Source organism: Belonocnema kinseyi, chromosome 7, assembly GCF_010883055.1.
Source record: "Belonocnema kinseyi isolate 2016_QV_RU_SX_M_011 chromosome 7, B_treatae_v1, whole genome shotgun sequence".
NCBI classification, from domain to species: domain Eukaryota; kingdom Metazoa; phylum Arthropoda; class Insecta; order Hymenoptera; family Cynipidae; genus Belonocnema; species Belonocnema kinseyi.
The window spans coordinates 111,778,073-111,794,808 of record NC_046663.1 but is presented as its reverse complement, the minus strand read 5'-3'; the positions used below and the strand labels follow the sequence as shown (position 1 = coordinate 111,794,808).

Below are 16,736 nucleotides of genomic sequence, written 5' to 3'. Positions count from 1 at the left end.
GCTCTCTGTTTTTAGCATAGATCTTAAGATCGTCCATGTAAAATACATGAGTGACCTTGTACTTTCGATCTGCAGGTTTGCCGCACAAGTACCCGTTGGAATAGCGAAGTGCTAGAGATAGTGCCAATAATTTAAAGCAAAAGAGGAGTGGGCTCATGGTGTCGCCCTGAAAGACACCTCTCTGAAAAGTGACCTTGTTAGTTGTCACACGATTTTTTCCAGATGAGATAGTAAATCTGGTTTTCCAAAGCGGCATCAATCTCTCTATGCACCCAACTATTTGCGGATGAATCTTTAAGATTTCCAAAAGACAGATGATAAGTCTATGGGAGGTTGAATCGAAAGCTTTCCGATAATCAATCCAGGCCATCGGTAGGTCACGCTGGTAGAATGCTGCATTTTTGCAGACACATCTATCGATGAGCAGGTTCTCCCGACATCCGGCTACGCATGAAAAATGTAACTTTTGGATTTTCTATTATTTTTTATGCTGTCAAGATTTATTTTTTGATTTATCAAGAAAATTCAAAAGGTCATTATGATTATCTTCTAGGACATTTAGAAATGAAACATTTTCTTCTCTTGCCATTCTTTCATATCGTCCGTTAATTGTCTTAAAAGGTTCATTTTCGTGTTTTTTGGAATTTTGTAAATGCTATAACTCTCATAGTTTTTTATTTTATGAAAAAAGTCATTAGATAAATTGTTCGACTTTTTAAACACTATGAATAACCGTAGAGAGAATTCTTGAATTAAAAAAATGGTCTAAAAAATTTTCAAAAGGCGCTCACTTTTTGAATTTACATCCATGATAGCTGAATAACGAACCTAGCTTTAGTTTAGGACACTTAAAGAGTGTAATAGAGGCCAATCTAATAGAATTATTTTTTCAAAAGTTATCTTGCTGATAGACAGGCAGGCATAAATACATACAGATATTTTTTGGGTGCTCAATGTTCGTTTTATCATTTTTTTCCTATCTTGCATAGTTTGACCGCAAAATGCAATTTTTGATTTTTAATTAGTTTTCGTGCGTTTAAAATTTGAATTTTTCGAAAAAATTGAAAAAAGTTGATGCAATAATCTTGTAGGGCTATCGAAAAGTAACATTTTTCTTTTCAAGTACTATGAACAACTGTACACAGAATTTTTGAATCATGAAAAATGTGCAATCAAAAATTCTCAAAATGGGTTCACTTTTAGTATTTTTGTCCATAATGTCTGCCTAACGAACTTGGCATTTAGCTAAGGACACTAAAAGAGTGTACCAAAAGCCAATATAATAGATTAATTTTTTTCAAAAGTTATCGTGACAAAAGTTATTCTTGACTTTTTCATATCGCGCGTTATTTGGCATAAAATGTTCATTTTCGTGTTTTTTGGAACTTTGTAAATGCTATAACTCTGGTAATTTTTGATTTTTTTAAAAAGTCATTAGGATAATCTGGATTAGGATAATTAGGGCAATCTGATAGCTTAATTTGTTCCAAAGTTATCGAGTTTACAGACAGACATACAGACAGACACATTCATAAAAACCTGTTTTTCGGATTTAGGGGGTCTTAAAACGTGGACATCTGACAAAAACTGAGGAGGGGGGGGTCAAATTTCACACAAATCTAATGCATTCTCTGATGAGAATGTAAAAATGCACGCCTACAATCACGCTTTCAATCGCATGCAATTTTGTTCTTAATGTGTAGTATCTCAAGAGCATAAATCGATAGTTTTAGGGGAAAGTATTGAAAATTACGTAAGCTATGAATTTTTAAATTAAAAAACTCACTTTTTGTCGTTCTTTTTCTTCAAAAACGTTTTTAACTAACTAAAATTAAACTAATGACTATAAACCTGATTTTATTTTAAAAACGATATCTTGAACTACATTAACCAATTTTTTGTGAAAAAATATTCAATACCCGCTCCGCGGGACATGTTTGAACACGTCTGGTAAAAACACTCGATGTGCCATTTATGTAATAAAAAGGAGAAATTCGTGTTTACGATTATAATTTTCTTTTATTATTCGTCTATTGTTTACATGGTTTTTCACATTGTGCGCATGGCTTCAGTGTACATCTTTAATTATTTTTCAAAAACTAAGGGAGATCCCATTTTTATATTCACAGGACTTGTAGAGGACATTGTAAGCTATCGATATAAAAAATTGCTGTGTGTAAAAAGTCGTTTTTTTCAAAAAACTCGTATCCCTGTAGAAGATTTTGGTCCACTTCGACCCGACAGTAGGTATAAGAAAAGAAGTCAGTGAATACGGTCGAAAGTACCCCGATGCTTGCTGGCATAAGTGCCATGCTTCATAGTGTGGTGTAACCGCGGCATTATTGATTTTCAGAGCACGTGTCGATTCTGGTCTTTTGAAGTTTGTCGATAAAAAATGATGATTTCTTGGAGAGAAATAATTGTGGCAAAAGTTACTTTTTATGCGTAAAAATTAAAACTTTCTGATGAGCGCTGATCTTTGAGCAGGGCTTGCTCGCACATTGTTATCTTTAAAGTGCTCGTTTCGCAATTCAAAAGAGTTAACCAATAGCTCAAAACAACTTTTTTTATTTTTCTCTTAAATTGAACAATTTAACAGTTACGCAACTTTTATGTGTCAAAATTGAAGCTTTCTGGTGCTCGCCGGTCTTCGGCTAAGGCTTTCTCGCACATGGTGGTTAACTTTTTCAAAGCGCTATTTTGCGATTCAATAGAGCTAATCAATAGCTTAAAATTACTTTCTTGCTTTTCTCTTAAATTAAACATTTAAACAGTTACGAAACTTTTTATGTGTCAAAATTGAAGCTTTATGGGGCTCAGCGATCTTTTACCAGGGCTTTCTGGCACATGTTTATCTTTTTTAAAGTGCTTTTTTGCGATTCAATGAAGCTAACCAACACCTCAAAAGAACTTTCTTGCTTTTTCTTAAATTGAAAAATAAAACAATTACGCAACTTATCATGTATAAAAATCAGAGTTTATGGGGACACGCTGTACCTATGACAAAGGTTTTCTCGGAGAAGGATGCTTCTTTCAGGATGTTCGTTTCATGATTCGATAAAGCCTAATAGTACCTCGAAAAGTTTTTGCATTTTGTTGTTTAAAACTATTTGCGTAAAAGTTGTACAGTTTTTTAGTTCTGTAAAATTCGGGTTCTGGCACTTACGCCTGTATGCAGTATGTCCCTTGAATTAGTTTTTGAAATATCTGAGAAGTTTCAAAAATGTTATGTGCAAAATATTTTTTGTTCAAAACTGCACCATATTATAAATAAATAAATGCACAAAAATATCATTGAAATCACCAAAGGTATAAAAGCTTAAGAAAAAAGGACCAAAATGTTTAATTTTGAACATCTCATAAGTTTTTAAATTTTTTCAAAAATTATTTTAGGGTTTTTCTTTTAACGCCTAAGAGAAATCCTTTAGATGATTGAACATGGAATTGATCATATACAATTTAAACTATTTCAATTGAAAATTTTCCAAACATATAATTTTTCATTTGGAACCACAAGCACTAACAACACATCATTTAAGTTGAAATTGATGATTCTGAAACATTTCCGATTTTCGCTTTCTAATAAAAATGGCTTAGTTTTAAGTATATTATTTAAAAATTATTTTATTAAAAACGTTTTCAAGAATGAATGAAATATTTTGGAGAGTTTTAGGTATTGTATACAATCATAAAATATCAAAAAGGCTTTCAAGAACGTATGTTTGTTAAATTCTAAATTGCGTATATCTAAAAGAGGGTAATGACTACTGAAACAAAAACCAATTTATAAAAGAATTTGTTGTAAAATTTTCTAAAAAGGTCCGATATCCAGCAAAAAAAGTACATTTTAGTCGATTTTCGTGTACAAAACTATAATTGTCCGCTAAAATTCAATCCCCTTTACAAAATATAATAATTTGTACTTCATTATACTTTATTTTCTAATTTATTTAATTTCATTATGATAAAACATTTTCACCCGGCTAATAGACCATTTTAAATGCCGGATTCGTGTTGCGCGTGAAATATCAAAAGATATCATCTATCGAAAATATACTATGAAAGGATGAATTAACCTGTTTAGAATTGGCTATACCTATTATAAGTCTATTAAGTATGATATTAATAATAACATTAGGAATACTAGTAATAGTAGAGATAGAAATTAGATTTGTAAAAGAAGAATGTATGTAAAGTGGACTTACCAATGAAAAGGAAAAAAATGAGCAGACCGAGCTCTCGCATGGATGCCTTTAGAGTTCGGCCGAGAATTTGAAGACCTTTACTATGCCTGGAGAGTTTAAATATTCGGAATACTCTGACCAGCCTGATCACCCTGAGAATCGCGAGGGACATCGCTTGATTGGTGCTTTTGTCTTGCGGGCTAACCGGAGCCTTCGGGAGATGCAGCGTGTCCTCCTCCTCGGCCACAACAGTGGCTAATGTGATGAAGTACGGAATGATGGCGATGATATCGATGATGTTCATAACGTCACGGAAGAAGTTTAGCTTATTTGGACAGGCGAGGAAGCGCACCGATAACTCGAATGTGAACCAGATTATACAAATAGTTTCTATTAGGAAGAACGGGTCCGTAATGTCCGGCACTTCGTCCTCCTCGATTTTCGTACCGTTCGTCGTGGTGTTGAACACTTTATAATGCTTAAATTCAGGAAGTGTTTCCAGACAAAAAATTACAATCGAGAGAAGAATCACGAACACGGAAATGATGGCAACAACTCTCGCCCCTTGCGAGCTCTCAGGATACTCGAACAGTAACCAAATCTTCCTCTGGAACTCGTGCGACGGTAGCGGCTTTTCTTCCTCCTTGATGAAACCTTCGTCCTCCCTGAAAAAATTGTGATTTTAAACAAAGATATTGATATATTTTTTAAAATTATTTTAGGTAGAAACAATTATTAATATAAAAGACTATGATCTATTGAAAAATGGATAACGGGTGCGAAAAATAGTACACTGCGTGGCAAGGGGAGAAAGACAACGATTTCGACTGCACTAATTTTTAATTGCACTAGATATCTGCCCTCATGTCGCTCAGGCAACCAACTTCATACTTGTTGAAATCATTACATATTCCCATGTCACGTATACTATTTTTCATAACATTCCTATCGAAGTATTGACTTCAGATGCCTGTATCACGTGTGCGTTGCAAATGTGTTCTATTATGGAAAGTTGTCTCCAAGACGAGCATTCAGATGACTAATGTATGCTTTACTGATTTTTTTTACTTCTCTTCACTTTTTTATTTTTCACAGAAAAAAGGAGAAAAATTATAAAAAATACTAATATTTCAATGTTTGCAAAATATTATTTATAATAAGCTTCAAATTTATTCAGTCACATTTTCCAATTGTCACTTTGACAGCTTACTAGAGCTTACGTTCCATTAGCCCTATATTTATTATTTGGGAAGCTTTTGATTAGAAAACCTATAATTTCCCACGTTTTTTAAAATAAATAAACTTTGCATGATTACAATCTTTAAAATTGTTCAACATTGAATGTGTTCCAATCCAATCATTTTAAATGTCATTCGATACTAAATGATATGATACCTCTTAATAATTTTTATCATCTTAACAATTTCTGTAATTTGAATTTAATATTATAATTTAGAATGCGCAATTCTGAAAAATTTTAATTTTTTAAACCTTAAAACAAAAGTTTCTTAGTTTCGAAAGCTTAATTTGCAAATATATATTTTTAAGGTTTCTCGATTTTTAAATATTTAGTTTTCTATGCATTAAATTTGAACTTAGTTTTGGAGGTTGCCAGTTTTCAAATTTCACTATAGAAAAACAAGCATTCGTATGAATTGTGTGGATACTATCACCATCAAGAATTTATCATTCTTTTGATATTAATTACAAAAACATAGTACTCAAAATTGAAAAAAATTAAAAACTCTTTAATTAATTTAACTTAAAATTATTAGACTCCTCGGAAATTCCTTCAAATTTTGTTAATCGCTTAAAAATTCCTTACAATCCTTCGAAATACCCTAAAATGTTTAAAATCCTTTGAAATCTTTTAAAATATTATTAAATTTTTTAAACGCTTGGAAATTGTTGGAAATATTTTAAAATACGCTTCCAATACATTAAAAACTTTTAAAGTTCTTTAAAATCCTTTGAAATTCCTCAATTATCTTAAATAAATACCTTAAATGCAATAAATATAAAATCCGTTGAAATCCCGTGAAATTACATGCCATCGGATGATATTCCTCGGAATATCTCGAAATATTTGAAGCCCTATGAAGTCCTTTGATATCCAGGAAAATTGATTAAAATACCTTATTGAAAATCCGTAAAATTCCTGACAGTTATTGAAATCCTCTGAAATCTTATAAAATCTTTTTAAAATCCTTTAAAAAATGTGTAAATCTTCAAATTCTCTGAAATCCCTCGCAGTCCTTTTTAATATTTCAATGTTTTTCAATATTCAATATTTTAATAATATTTTGAAAAAAATTAATTAGCTAACAATTAATTAAATACTGAAAAACATGAAAAGCCTCAAATGATTATTTTCATTGAAGTAATGAACCTAGTTTTACTTTATATTTTTTAAAAATAAATTTAGATTATTTTGTTTTTTTAAGATTTCAATAAAATGAAAGCAATTCTTTAGGGTTCTAGGACAATGTTTTTACATTTTGTTTAGAAAAATTAACTAAATTTCGTAAATTTTGAAAATAAGTAGAATATTTTAAAGCAAAATGTTTCAATTGGGTAAGTTTGAAAAATCAAAAAAAAAGTCGAGTAAGTTCGAGTAGAGGCTATGAAGAGATTGAAACAGAATTTCAAACGCAAAAAGGTTTTAAAAAATGCTGATATTGGACATGAGTTATCGTCTACAGAACTTTAATCAAAATGTTAAAGCTCGAGTTAAACAGTTGCACCAATTGGTACCAAATTAGTTAAAGGGAATAATGTTTTTATATTGATATAATTATATTCATTTCCAAAATAATGAAAAAGATGTAATTATAAGTATTATTTCTAAATAATTAAACATTAATTATCAAACAGTATATTTCATAATAGTGAATCAATTTATTATTCCAATTAGCCGTTGAAATTAAAATTTCTTTTTTTTTTCAAGTTCTCTTAAATAAGCTTGCCAAGGGAAAGATGTTGCGAACATTTTTCGACGATTTTATCAGTTGTATTTCTAAAATATACACTGCCCTGCAAAAGTTTGGACTCCTTTAGAAAAATCGTTTTTCGTTGTATTTATCGCTTTAATTATCGTTAACAGACAGTTTCATACAACGTATTTCTTTAGAATTACATTTTATTAATAAGTACTAAACTTTTACTTGTGATATTCTTGAGTTTTTTTCTGGAAAAAAATGAGAAAATCAATTCAGTCGTTTTTCATCAATATGTTGGAATTTCGATTTGATGATTGCCCTACAAATTCTGGGCATTCTTTCCACCAATTTCTGAAGTCTTTCTGATCGCAATAGTTGCCAAGCCCTCTGAAGACATTGCTACAAGTGAGATTCGCTGGTTAGATGCAGTTTCCGCACTTCTCTGTCCATCTCATTCCACAACAGTTCGATTGGATATGAATCCGGCGATTGTGGTGGCCATTCCATGAATTTAAGAGTTGCGTGCAGCTTCTTTCGATCTTAAATAGTTCGTACGAAGTTCTGATGTATGTTTAGGGTCGTTATCTTGCTGAAATACAAACCCCTCTCCTATCAAATCGATGCCAGTTGGAATAGCACTTTGCTGAAGTATCCGGTGATAGTCTTCTTTCCGCTTTTTTCCGTCGATTTTTACCAAGGTGCCGACACCAGCGTAGCAGAAACAACCCCATACCATCACACTACCACCGCCAAACTTAACTGTTGGCTTTACACATTGAGGTGCGTGCCGTTCATTAGATTTTTTGCGGCAGTACATTCGCCGTTTGCTACCGAAAATTTCAAATTTGGACTCATCGGTCCATAACACCAGTTTCCATTGTTCGATAGCCCAATTCTTGTGTTCTTTGGCCCATTGGAGTCATTTACGGACGTTAACCGATCGCAGAAACGGTTTTTTGGCAGCGACCCGTCCATACAAACCGACATTATGCAACCGACGTGTGACCGTTGTATCGGAGATCGGCTTCGGTAGCGTTTGATTGATCTCAGCTTTGATATCTGGCACTGTTTTGAGTCTGGACCGTTTACTTAACACTTATATAACTCTATTATCACTTTTTGTCGTCTTTCTGGGTCGGCCCGAGCGTTTCTTGTCGGGAAACGATTTGGTTTCAGCGAATATCTTCAATGTTGTACGGACTCCTTTCTGTGCAACTCCCAGTATTTGTGACATTCTTTGTCATTGATCTTTAACTGAAACGGAAAATCTTATTATTTTAAACAAGGCCGATTTTTGTTTGACGATTCCGCGATGCATCCTTTTCGCATCCTTACCACATACATTTTCAAACAATGTTAATAATTATATGCTTCATGCAAAAATATAAGAAATATATTTCACTTTTACAGTTTAGCTAGAATATAAGTACACATAGAAAACGATATCGCAAGGATTGCAATATATACCGTAATTCCTGCGCTATATACCGTAATTATCGCATTATAATAGCGCAAAATCGCGATATTGTTCATTGCAAGATTTTACATTATATTATTATTTTATTATATTATTTTTACGAGGGTTCTATTAGAGGCCAAGCGATGGTAGTGCATTATAATATCGTACAAAGTTCCGGAACCTGCTTGTACGTTATCATATTGCACTTTATATCAATACAGAGGTTTTGCGATATCATTGTGCGATACCTTTTTCCCCGTGTAAGGAAACCTAAAACACATTTGTCGGTTTCAATCACACGTTGTGCTTTTTTAGCATTGTTCTCGTAATTAATTTTTTTTTCCCGATCGGTACAAACAATCGCCATAATTTTTGGCATGTTTTGTTAAATATGTTCATTCTATACAATAAAAACCATTTTACAATTGTTGCATAAATATTGATGAAATTAGCAACAATTTTTATAAACAAATAGAATTCGTTCTAACTTCTCAATTGATTTCAATGCTTTAGTTGAATAATTACGATAGCTCGTTTAATTACGAAGATTTTGGTAAAAAAAATTAGGGAACTCGTATATCATCAAAAGTTGTGCGTGTTTTCGTGTTGACGTTCGATATTTACGACGTTGAAGTTTGCTACAGATGTGGATTTCAAAGTTGTGTAATCAATTTAAAAAAAACTACAAGTCATAGTAAAACAGTAAAAACACCTCTGGATTCGTCTCGGAAATATCTAAATGCACATTTTTTTGTTTTTTTGTAAACTCATTTTTTAAATAATTAAAGCATTTGTTGTTCAGCGCACTGTTGCTCCGTGCCCGTAGATATGGATTTCAAAGTAAAAAAACTAAGAGTCATGTCAAAAAAGTAAAAACACCTCCGGATTCGTCTCGGAAATATCTTGGTGTGCATTTTCATTTTTTGTTTAAACAATTTCTTAAACAATTACGCCATTTGTTGTGTTTCTGCAATTGTTATAAACAAAGCATGCGTCGGATCGAAAAACCAAGTGTACCATTGCATTCCTGTTTATAACATTGCAAAAAGATAACAGATGGCGTAATTGTTTAACAAATTGTTTAAACAAACAAAAACAAAAAATGCACACCGAGATATTTCCGAGACGAATCCAGAGGTGTTTTTACTTTTTTGACATTGCTCTTAGTTTGTTAATTTGAAATCCATATTTACGGGCACAGAGCAACAGTGAGCTGAACAACAAATACTCTAATTGTTTAAAAAATGTGTTTACAAAAAAACAAAAAAATGCACATCTAGATATTTCCGAGACGAATCCAGAGGTGTTTTTACTGTTTTACTATGACTTGTAGTTTTTTTTAAATTGATTACACAACTTTGAAATCCACATCTGTAGCAAACTTCAACGTCGTAAATATCGAACGTCAACACGAAAACACGCACAACTTTTGATGATATACGAGTTCCCTAATTTTTTTTATATAAAAATCTTTGTAATTAAACGAGCTATTGTAATTAGTCAACTAAAGCATTAAAATCAATTGAGAAGTAAGAACGAATTCTATTTATTTATACACATTGTTGCTAATTTCATCAATATTTATGCACTAATGGTAAAACGATTTTTATTTTATAAAATGAACATATTTAAAAGAAACATGCCAAAAATTATAGCGATTGTTTGTACCGATCGGGAGAAAAAAATTAATTACAAGAATAATGCTAAAAAAGTTACATAACTATAACGACTCAAAAAATGCAAATTTTGCAAAAATGTTTTAGCGCCTTTTTATTTATGTAAAACTCTAACTTATCACGCATTCCTGAAAAAAATCAAAACCCATACCAAAAAAGTGGCCCACTTGACAAATTTTGACACAATAATTAGTTAATAAATCTATAGATGCTCTGTGGGTTAAACCTGTAGTTCGTGTTAGGACTTTTATACTTTAAATCAGGTAACTTTGAAGCCTCAGCACGAGTTCTAAACATATCTTTTTTATTTAAATAAAAGAGGCATACATTTATTTGCCTATGAGAACGATTTGGCCAACAAGCCCGTTAAAATCGCTGTGGCTTCTCGACGACTCCCCTGCAGAGCTCAAATTCTAATTCAGTCCACATGCAGCTCCAACTAGCGTTATGTTCGTACGTATATCGCTCTAAGTCATTTTGTGACGATATTTAGTTTTTATGTTTGCATGAATTAATAGATTATTTTGCGTCATCTGGTAAAATATTATACAATTCTGTGCAATATTAAAGGAGAATATAATTTAAAAAACCAAATTTGTTATTTTTTCAATTTTACAGCTAGACTGCTCCAACTCCAGTCGCGAAGTTTAGAATCAGGGCTGCAAACATACATGTGCAAAATAATAATTGAAATCAGTATGAAATAAGGAAAGATTTCGGTTTTCAGTATGATCCATTATATTTAGAAATTAAATTTTACAAACCTTTTCAATAATTAAGGTATTGTATGTGTATCTTTATAACCCTGATACTAAATATTTCAAAATATGTGATCGGCACATGATTCAACCATCATGTGAGTTATAGTTACCAAGTGATTACGCATGAACACGTCTTGTTTCGTGAATTGGAGGTTAATGTTCGATATGTGTTCGTTCCGCGTGTGAAGTGCTTGCAATGTTTTTTTTTTTATAATCAAAAATAAATCTAATTAATCTTATACCCGTGCAGAAATTGCCCAAATTATTCCCGAGTTCCGATCTGAGCCCGATCGGATTTTCCACATGTTGCCGCATGGGGGCAGACGGTGTGGCTCGCGTCAGAACCAAGTCGGATCGAGTTAGGTTAGACAAGATTATGTCAAGTTTTCTGTTATCGTCGTGATATTGTTTTTCTTTCATATAACTTAAAATGCCAAAAGCAAATAGTAGATTGTGAGTTCGCAATAACAGAATTCTTGGTGAGATTTCTTATATCCGCAATTAAGGCAAAGGTAAGCTTTAATTCGCTAGAATCAACATCAAAATTTATGTTTAGCTTCTGTAGATTTCCAGCAAAATATTCGAGAAAGCGTCGTCATTTTGAGCGCATTTACTATTTATGTGAATAAAAAAATGTTTTCCAGCTTTTTAGAACTTTGTCTTTTGGTGCTGATATTGTAAAAATAGAGATAACCTTATACCAAATGTATAAATTTCCGAATAAGTAACATTAAAGATGAAATGCTCTTTATATTTTCTCGAACATAACCTCACTTTTTAAATCTCACTCCACGTGTCTCATGTGCATTAGTCAAACAAAAATCATTCCAAAAGAATATTAAGAAGATTAAAAAATATTTATCATTCAAATTTTTGTGTGTGTGTGTGTGTGTGTGTATGTGTGTGTATGTGTGTAAAATAGCTCTAAATTTGAACATTGTTTGTCAAAGCATAATAGTTTTCTTCAAAATGAAAACTCTTATCGATAAATCCAACCAATACAAAGAGAAAATGTAGTGTAGTATATTGAAAATGAGATATAATTTATAATGACATATAATAAAGAATATTGAAAAATTGAAGCTTTATAAAATGCAAAGTTCAAAAAATATTAATATAAAAACTTTTGAAATTTTACCAATTTTTAGAAATGAAAAATTAAAGGGGCCAGATCGGGTCCACATTTTGAATCCCCAGATCTGGGCCCGGTCGGGTAGGGCGTCTCATTTACGGTCTGGCGCTAGATAGATTACCCTATCGGGCCCACATTTTTCCCGATCGGGGCCCGGCCTGTGCCACAGAAAAATTTATGCACGGATAATGAAAGAAATGAGAAATTAAAGGGGCCATATATTAGACAGATCGGGCTCCAATTTTGGATGCCCAGATCTGGGCCCTGTCGGGTAGAGCGTTTCATTTACGGTCTGGCGCTAGATAGATTAACCTATCGGGCCCACGTTTTTCCCGGTCGTGGCTTGGTCGGGGCCCGATGGGCGCCCCGCTGAATTTTCTGCACGGGTTACTTCGTTTTCAATTATTTTCTACCGCATGTTTGTGAATCCTGGAGCATTGGCGAATGGAATAACATAACCTACATATTATCGATGAAAACCACATTGACGACTTCTAGACAAATATATTGTTTATTCTACTGATTACTTGAAATAATAATCAAAATGATTGGCTGTGAACAAAAGTCATTGCTTAATTATAACAACTTTATTGGAAAATGTTTAAAATTCAAACGTTTTATAAATACCGTTTTCACTATTTTGTACAGTATTACTGAATTTAAAAACATTTTAAATTTAAAACAGCTTTTCAAAAAAATTTACTAAAAATGACTGAGATCTGTATCAAACAGAACCAGAGCTGAATCACTCGGCAGTGGAGTCGTCCCGCGTGGAAAAGGTTCAATGGGTGAACATTGGCTCAACATTGCTCAGCATGGGATAATTGCGGGGTAAGCATGAGATAAGTGTCGGGTAAGCGTGTTTAAGATTGGGTCAATATTCACCCAAGGTCCTCCCATGTTCGTCCCATGGTCATGAAAAATGGCTCAAGCATGGCTAATAAACCAACTGCCAATATTCGCCCACGGCCGAATTTCGCAAGATCCGGATGAGGAAATATTAATTTCAAAACTTGGTACTTGCGATCTTCATTCATGGTTGTCCCATAACAGGAAAATGAGAAGAGCGGTGTAGAAGGTCCAGGAAGCTCGTTCAAATGATCTGAAGGCTTTAAAATATCCTTTCCGAAATTGAAATAAGAATACGATCATAAATAACAAGCAGAGAGGCTATCTCAATAGAGTAGCCGACACTCAAGGGTCCTTTGTTAAGCTTTCGGATTAAAATTTAGAAGTAGATTTTTTTTAATTTCATAGTTAACAGCCTAAAACATAATAATTCGGAATCTACGGGTTTCGATGACTTCAGATATCTAACTTTTTTTTTAATGCTTAAAATTGGAATTAATAGAACCTTTCTCGTAAATGGAATGAGATACGCCAAAAAAGACAACATTTTTGAATTTAACTAAAAAATTGTATATCAGTATATAAGTTATAATTATAAATAAGTATGATAAGAAAATTCATCAATTAAAAAAAGTGTTAATAATTTGAAGAGAAATTTAAAAAGGGAGAGCGGATTAGCCACGACCAACTACCGTAAATAACTCTGCCCGCCCGGTACGTGACGAATACAAAAGGAACATTATATTACCGTCGCACCACTCTCAAAAGGACCACTAAAAGGATCTTGAAAAGGACCCAAATCTCTGAAACTATCTCCGAGACTATTTTTTTTTTCAAATCGACATTGTTTCTAGACTCAAATGGGCCAGGCTATTTCGCTAAAGAACACTTAGAGATTTCTTTCGGTAGGGTAGCTCAAATCCAGTTTTTATTATAATATTCATAATGAGCTGTCAATGTAAATAACCATATTGAGGTTATGTTTACACCAGCCTAAAGAATTTATGTGCATTTGAAAACTTATGATTACCGTGTGCCTATTTTAAAATTTCTTTCCGGACTAGAACTTTTGAAATAGTAAATATCTGCTTTCGCTTTTTTACATTCTCATCAAGAGAAGGTATTAGATTTGAGTAAAATTTGCCCCCCCCCCCCCGTTTTTGTCAAATGTCCACGTTTTGAGACCCCCTGAATCCGAAAAACAGGTTTTTACGAATGTGTCTTTCTGTGTGTGTGTGTCTCCCTGTAGATTTTTATTTTGTAGCACGATAAATTTCGAGAGAATTGACAGATTGGATTGGCCTTTGATATACTCTTTTAGTGTCCTAAAATAAAGGTCAAGTTTGTTAGCCAGCCATTTTGGGTGAAAATTCAAAAAGTGAACGTATTTTGAAAATTTTTGAGACCACTTTTTTTTTAAATACAAAAATTGTCTGCACGGATATTCATAGTATTCAATTAGACGAAGAATTTATCCTAATGACTTTTTTTTATAAAACCAAAATTTACCAGAGTTATAGCATTCACAAAATTTCAAAAAACACACGAAAATCAATATTTTAAGCCAAATAATGCACGATATGAAAAAAAGTCAAGAAGAGGAAAATGTTTCTTTTCCAATGCCCTACAAGGTTATTAAAAAAAAAGAGTTTTTGGTTTCGGACTGAAAGGAGTGCCGCACATTGGGAAGAAAAATGACTTCTTTGGTTCAGAATAATGTACAGCCCACAGATATTCACCAATTTCGACAAAAAAATTTAAAAAAGCTAATAAGATATCTTAGATTGTTTTTCACCCTGATTTTTGAATTAGGTTTTCAATTTTTTTATTAATCAACAAATATGACGAAAGAATGACCTTTTTTCTATTTGACGTTCCCGGTGCTCGTCAATAACAGGATAATGGTTGAAATCGCATGAGTTGCACAAAATAGCAGTAATTAAGGATATTCCAATATTAGACAATATACAAAAAATTTTTTTATCAACAAACTATTTGTTGAAAAAATGTTTTCTACAATTTTCCATAAATACACATTTTTTCAAGTTATGCTGCAAGAAATTAGAATCGAAACAATACTATATAAAAAGATTTCTCTTCTGATTATAATTGTTTATATTATAAACAAATTTAATGTACAAATGCAGTAATCAGGCATTTTTCAACAGAAATATTCGTTTTTTTCTATTTCATTTTTTTCAATTCGGAAATTTATGATAATTTTAGCAAAATTCATAATTTTTTGATTAATCTTATGATTTTTTAAGAACAAATTTAATAAAAAAATGCATTATTAGGGCATCTATCGACGGAACAATTCTTTTTTGTTTCGCTATCAGACTTTTAACTAGGATCTTCATAATAAAGTCGGCAACATTCATAATGAGTTGACACATTTTATGATTTTTAAAAACAAATTTAATGAACAAATGCATTATTCGAGCATCTGTGGATGAAAACATTCGTTTTTTTTCGATTTCAGTCGTTTTAATTTGGAAGTTCATGATAATTTCAGCGAAATTCATAATGGATTGATAAATTTTATATATTTTTAAAAACAAATTTAATAAACAAATGCATTATTCGAGCATCTGTCGATGGAAAATTTATTTTTTTGGATATCCCAATTAAAGCTGTTGACATTGTAGAAAAAAACTAATTTTTCTGTAGACAAATGCTTGATTAATGCATTATTCGGGTATCTGTGGACGGAAAAATTAGTTTTTTTTTCGAATTCATTCATTTTAATTGGGAAGTTCATGATGATTTCAGCGAATTTCATAGTGAGTTGATAAATTTTATATTTTTCTTTTAAAACAAATTTAATGAACGAATGCATTATTCGAGCCTCTGTCGATGGAAATTTTTTTTTTCGATATCCTAATTCAAACTGTTGACATAGAAAAAAACGAATTTTTCTGTAGTTTTTTGTTTAAAGAAATAATAAAATTCAACAACTTATTATGAATGTTGCTGAAATTCATATCAACTTCCCATTTGAAAAGACTGGAATTGAAAAAAAGCGATTTTTTCTGCCGACAAATGTCCGAATAATGCATTTATTATTGAATTTGTTTAAAAGATCATAAGATTAATAAAAAAATGATGAATTTTGCTGCGAATATCATAAAGTTCCGAATTTAAAAAAATATACATCGAAAAAAAAACTAATTTTTCTGTCGACAAGTGCCTGATTACTGCATTAGTTCATAAAATGTCTCTTGCAATATAACTAGAAAAAACGTATGATTATGGAATATCATAAAAAATATTTTTTCAACAAATAATTTGTTTATTAAAAATTTCGTTCTTTAATAATATATATAATATTGGAACATCTTCAGCTAATATTGTTTCACGAAACTTAGGCGATTTCAACACTTTTCCTGTTATTGACAAGCACTGTGAACGTCAAATAGATAAAATGGCCACTTTTTCGTCATATTTGTTTGTTTATTTATAAAAAGATTGAAAACCTAATTGAAAAATCAGGCTCGACAACTCTCTTAGAAATCTTAACAGCTTTTTTCAAATGTTTTCTGTTCAAATCGCTTAATATTTGTGGGCTGTACGTTATTTTGAACCAAAAATGATATGTTTTACCCACTGTGGGCCGGGGATGTGAACTAAGATCATATAAACTTCCATCTAACACAACGCTCCTGAAGGTTGTTTGAAATTCACAGCATAAAACACTAACCAGCTATGACTCTTGGTTGAAACTAACCGCCTCTCA

The 16,736-nt window shown here is 32.0% G+C and overlaps 1 protein-coding gene across 2 annotated transcripts in view; it reads right to left on the bottom strand.

The window, feature by feature from the left end:
- Nucleotides 1–16,736, bottom strand: part of LOC117177293 (potassium voltage-gated channel protein Shaker) — a 547,777-nt gene that overhangs the window by 91,830 nt on the left and 439,211 nt on the right. For both annotated transcript variants that reach the window (XM_033367887.1, XM_033367888.1), the window contains exon 4: nt 4,206–4,849. In XM_033367887.1, the coding sequence (XP_033223778.1) occupies nt 4,206–4,849 (644 nt within the window). The remainder of the gene's footprint in view (nt 1–4,205; nt 4,850–16,736) is intronic.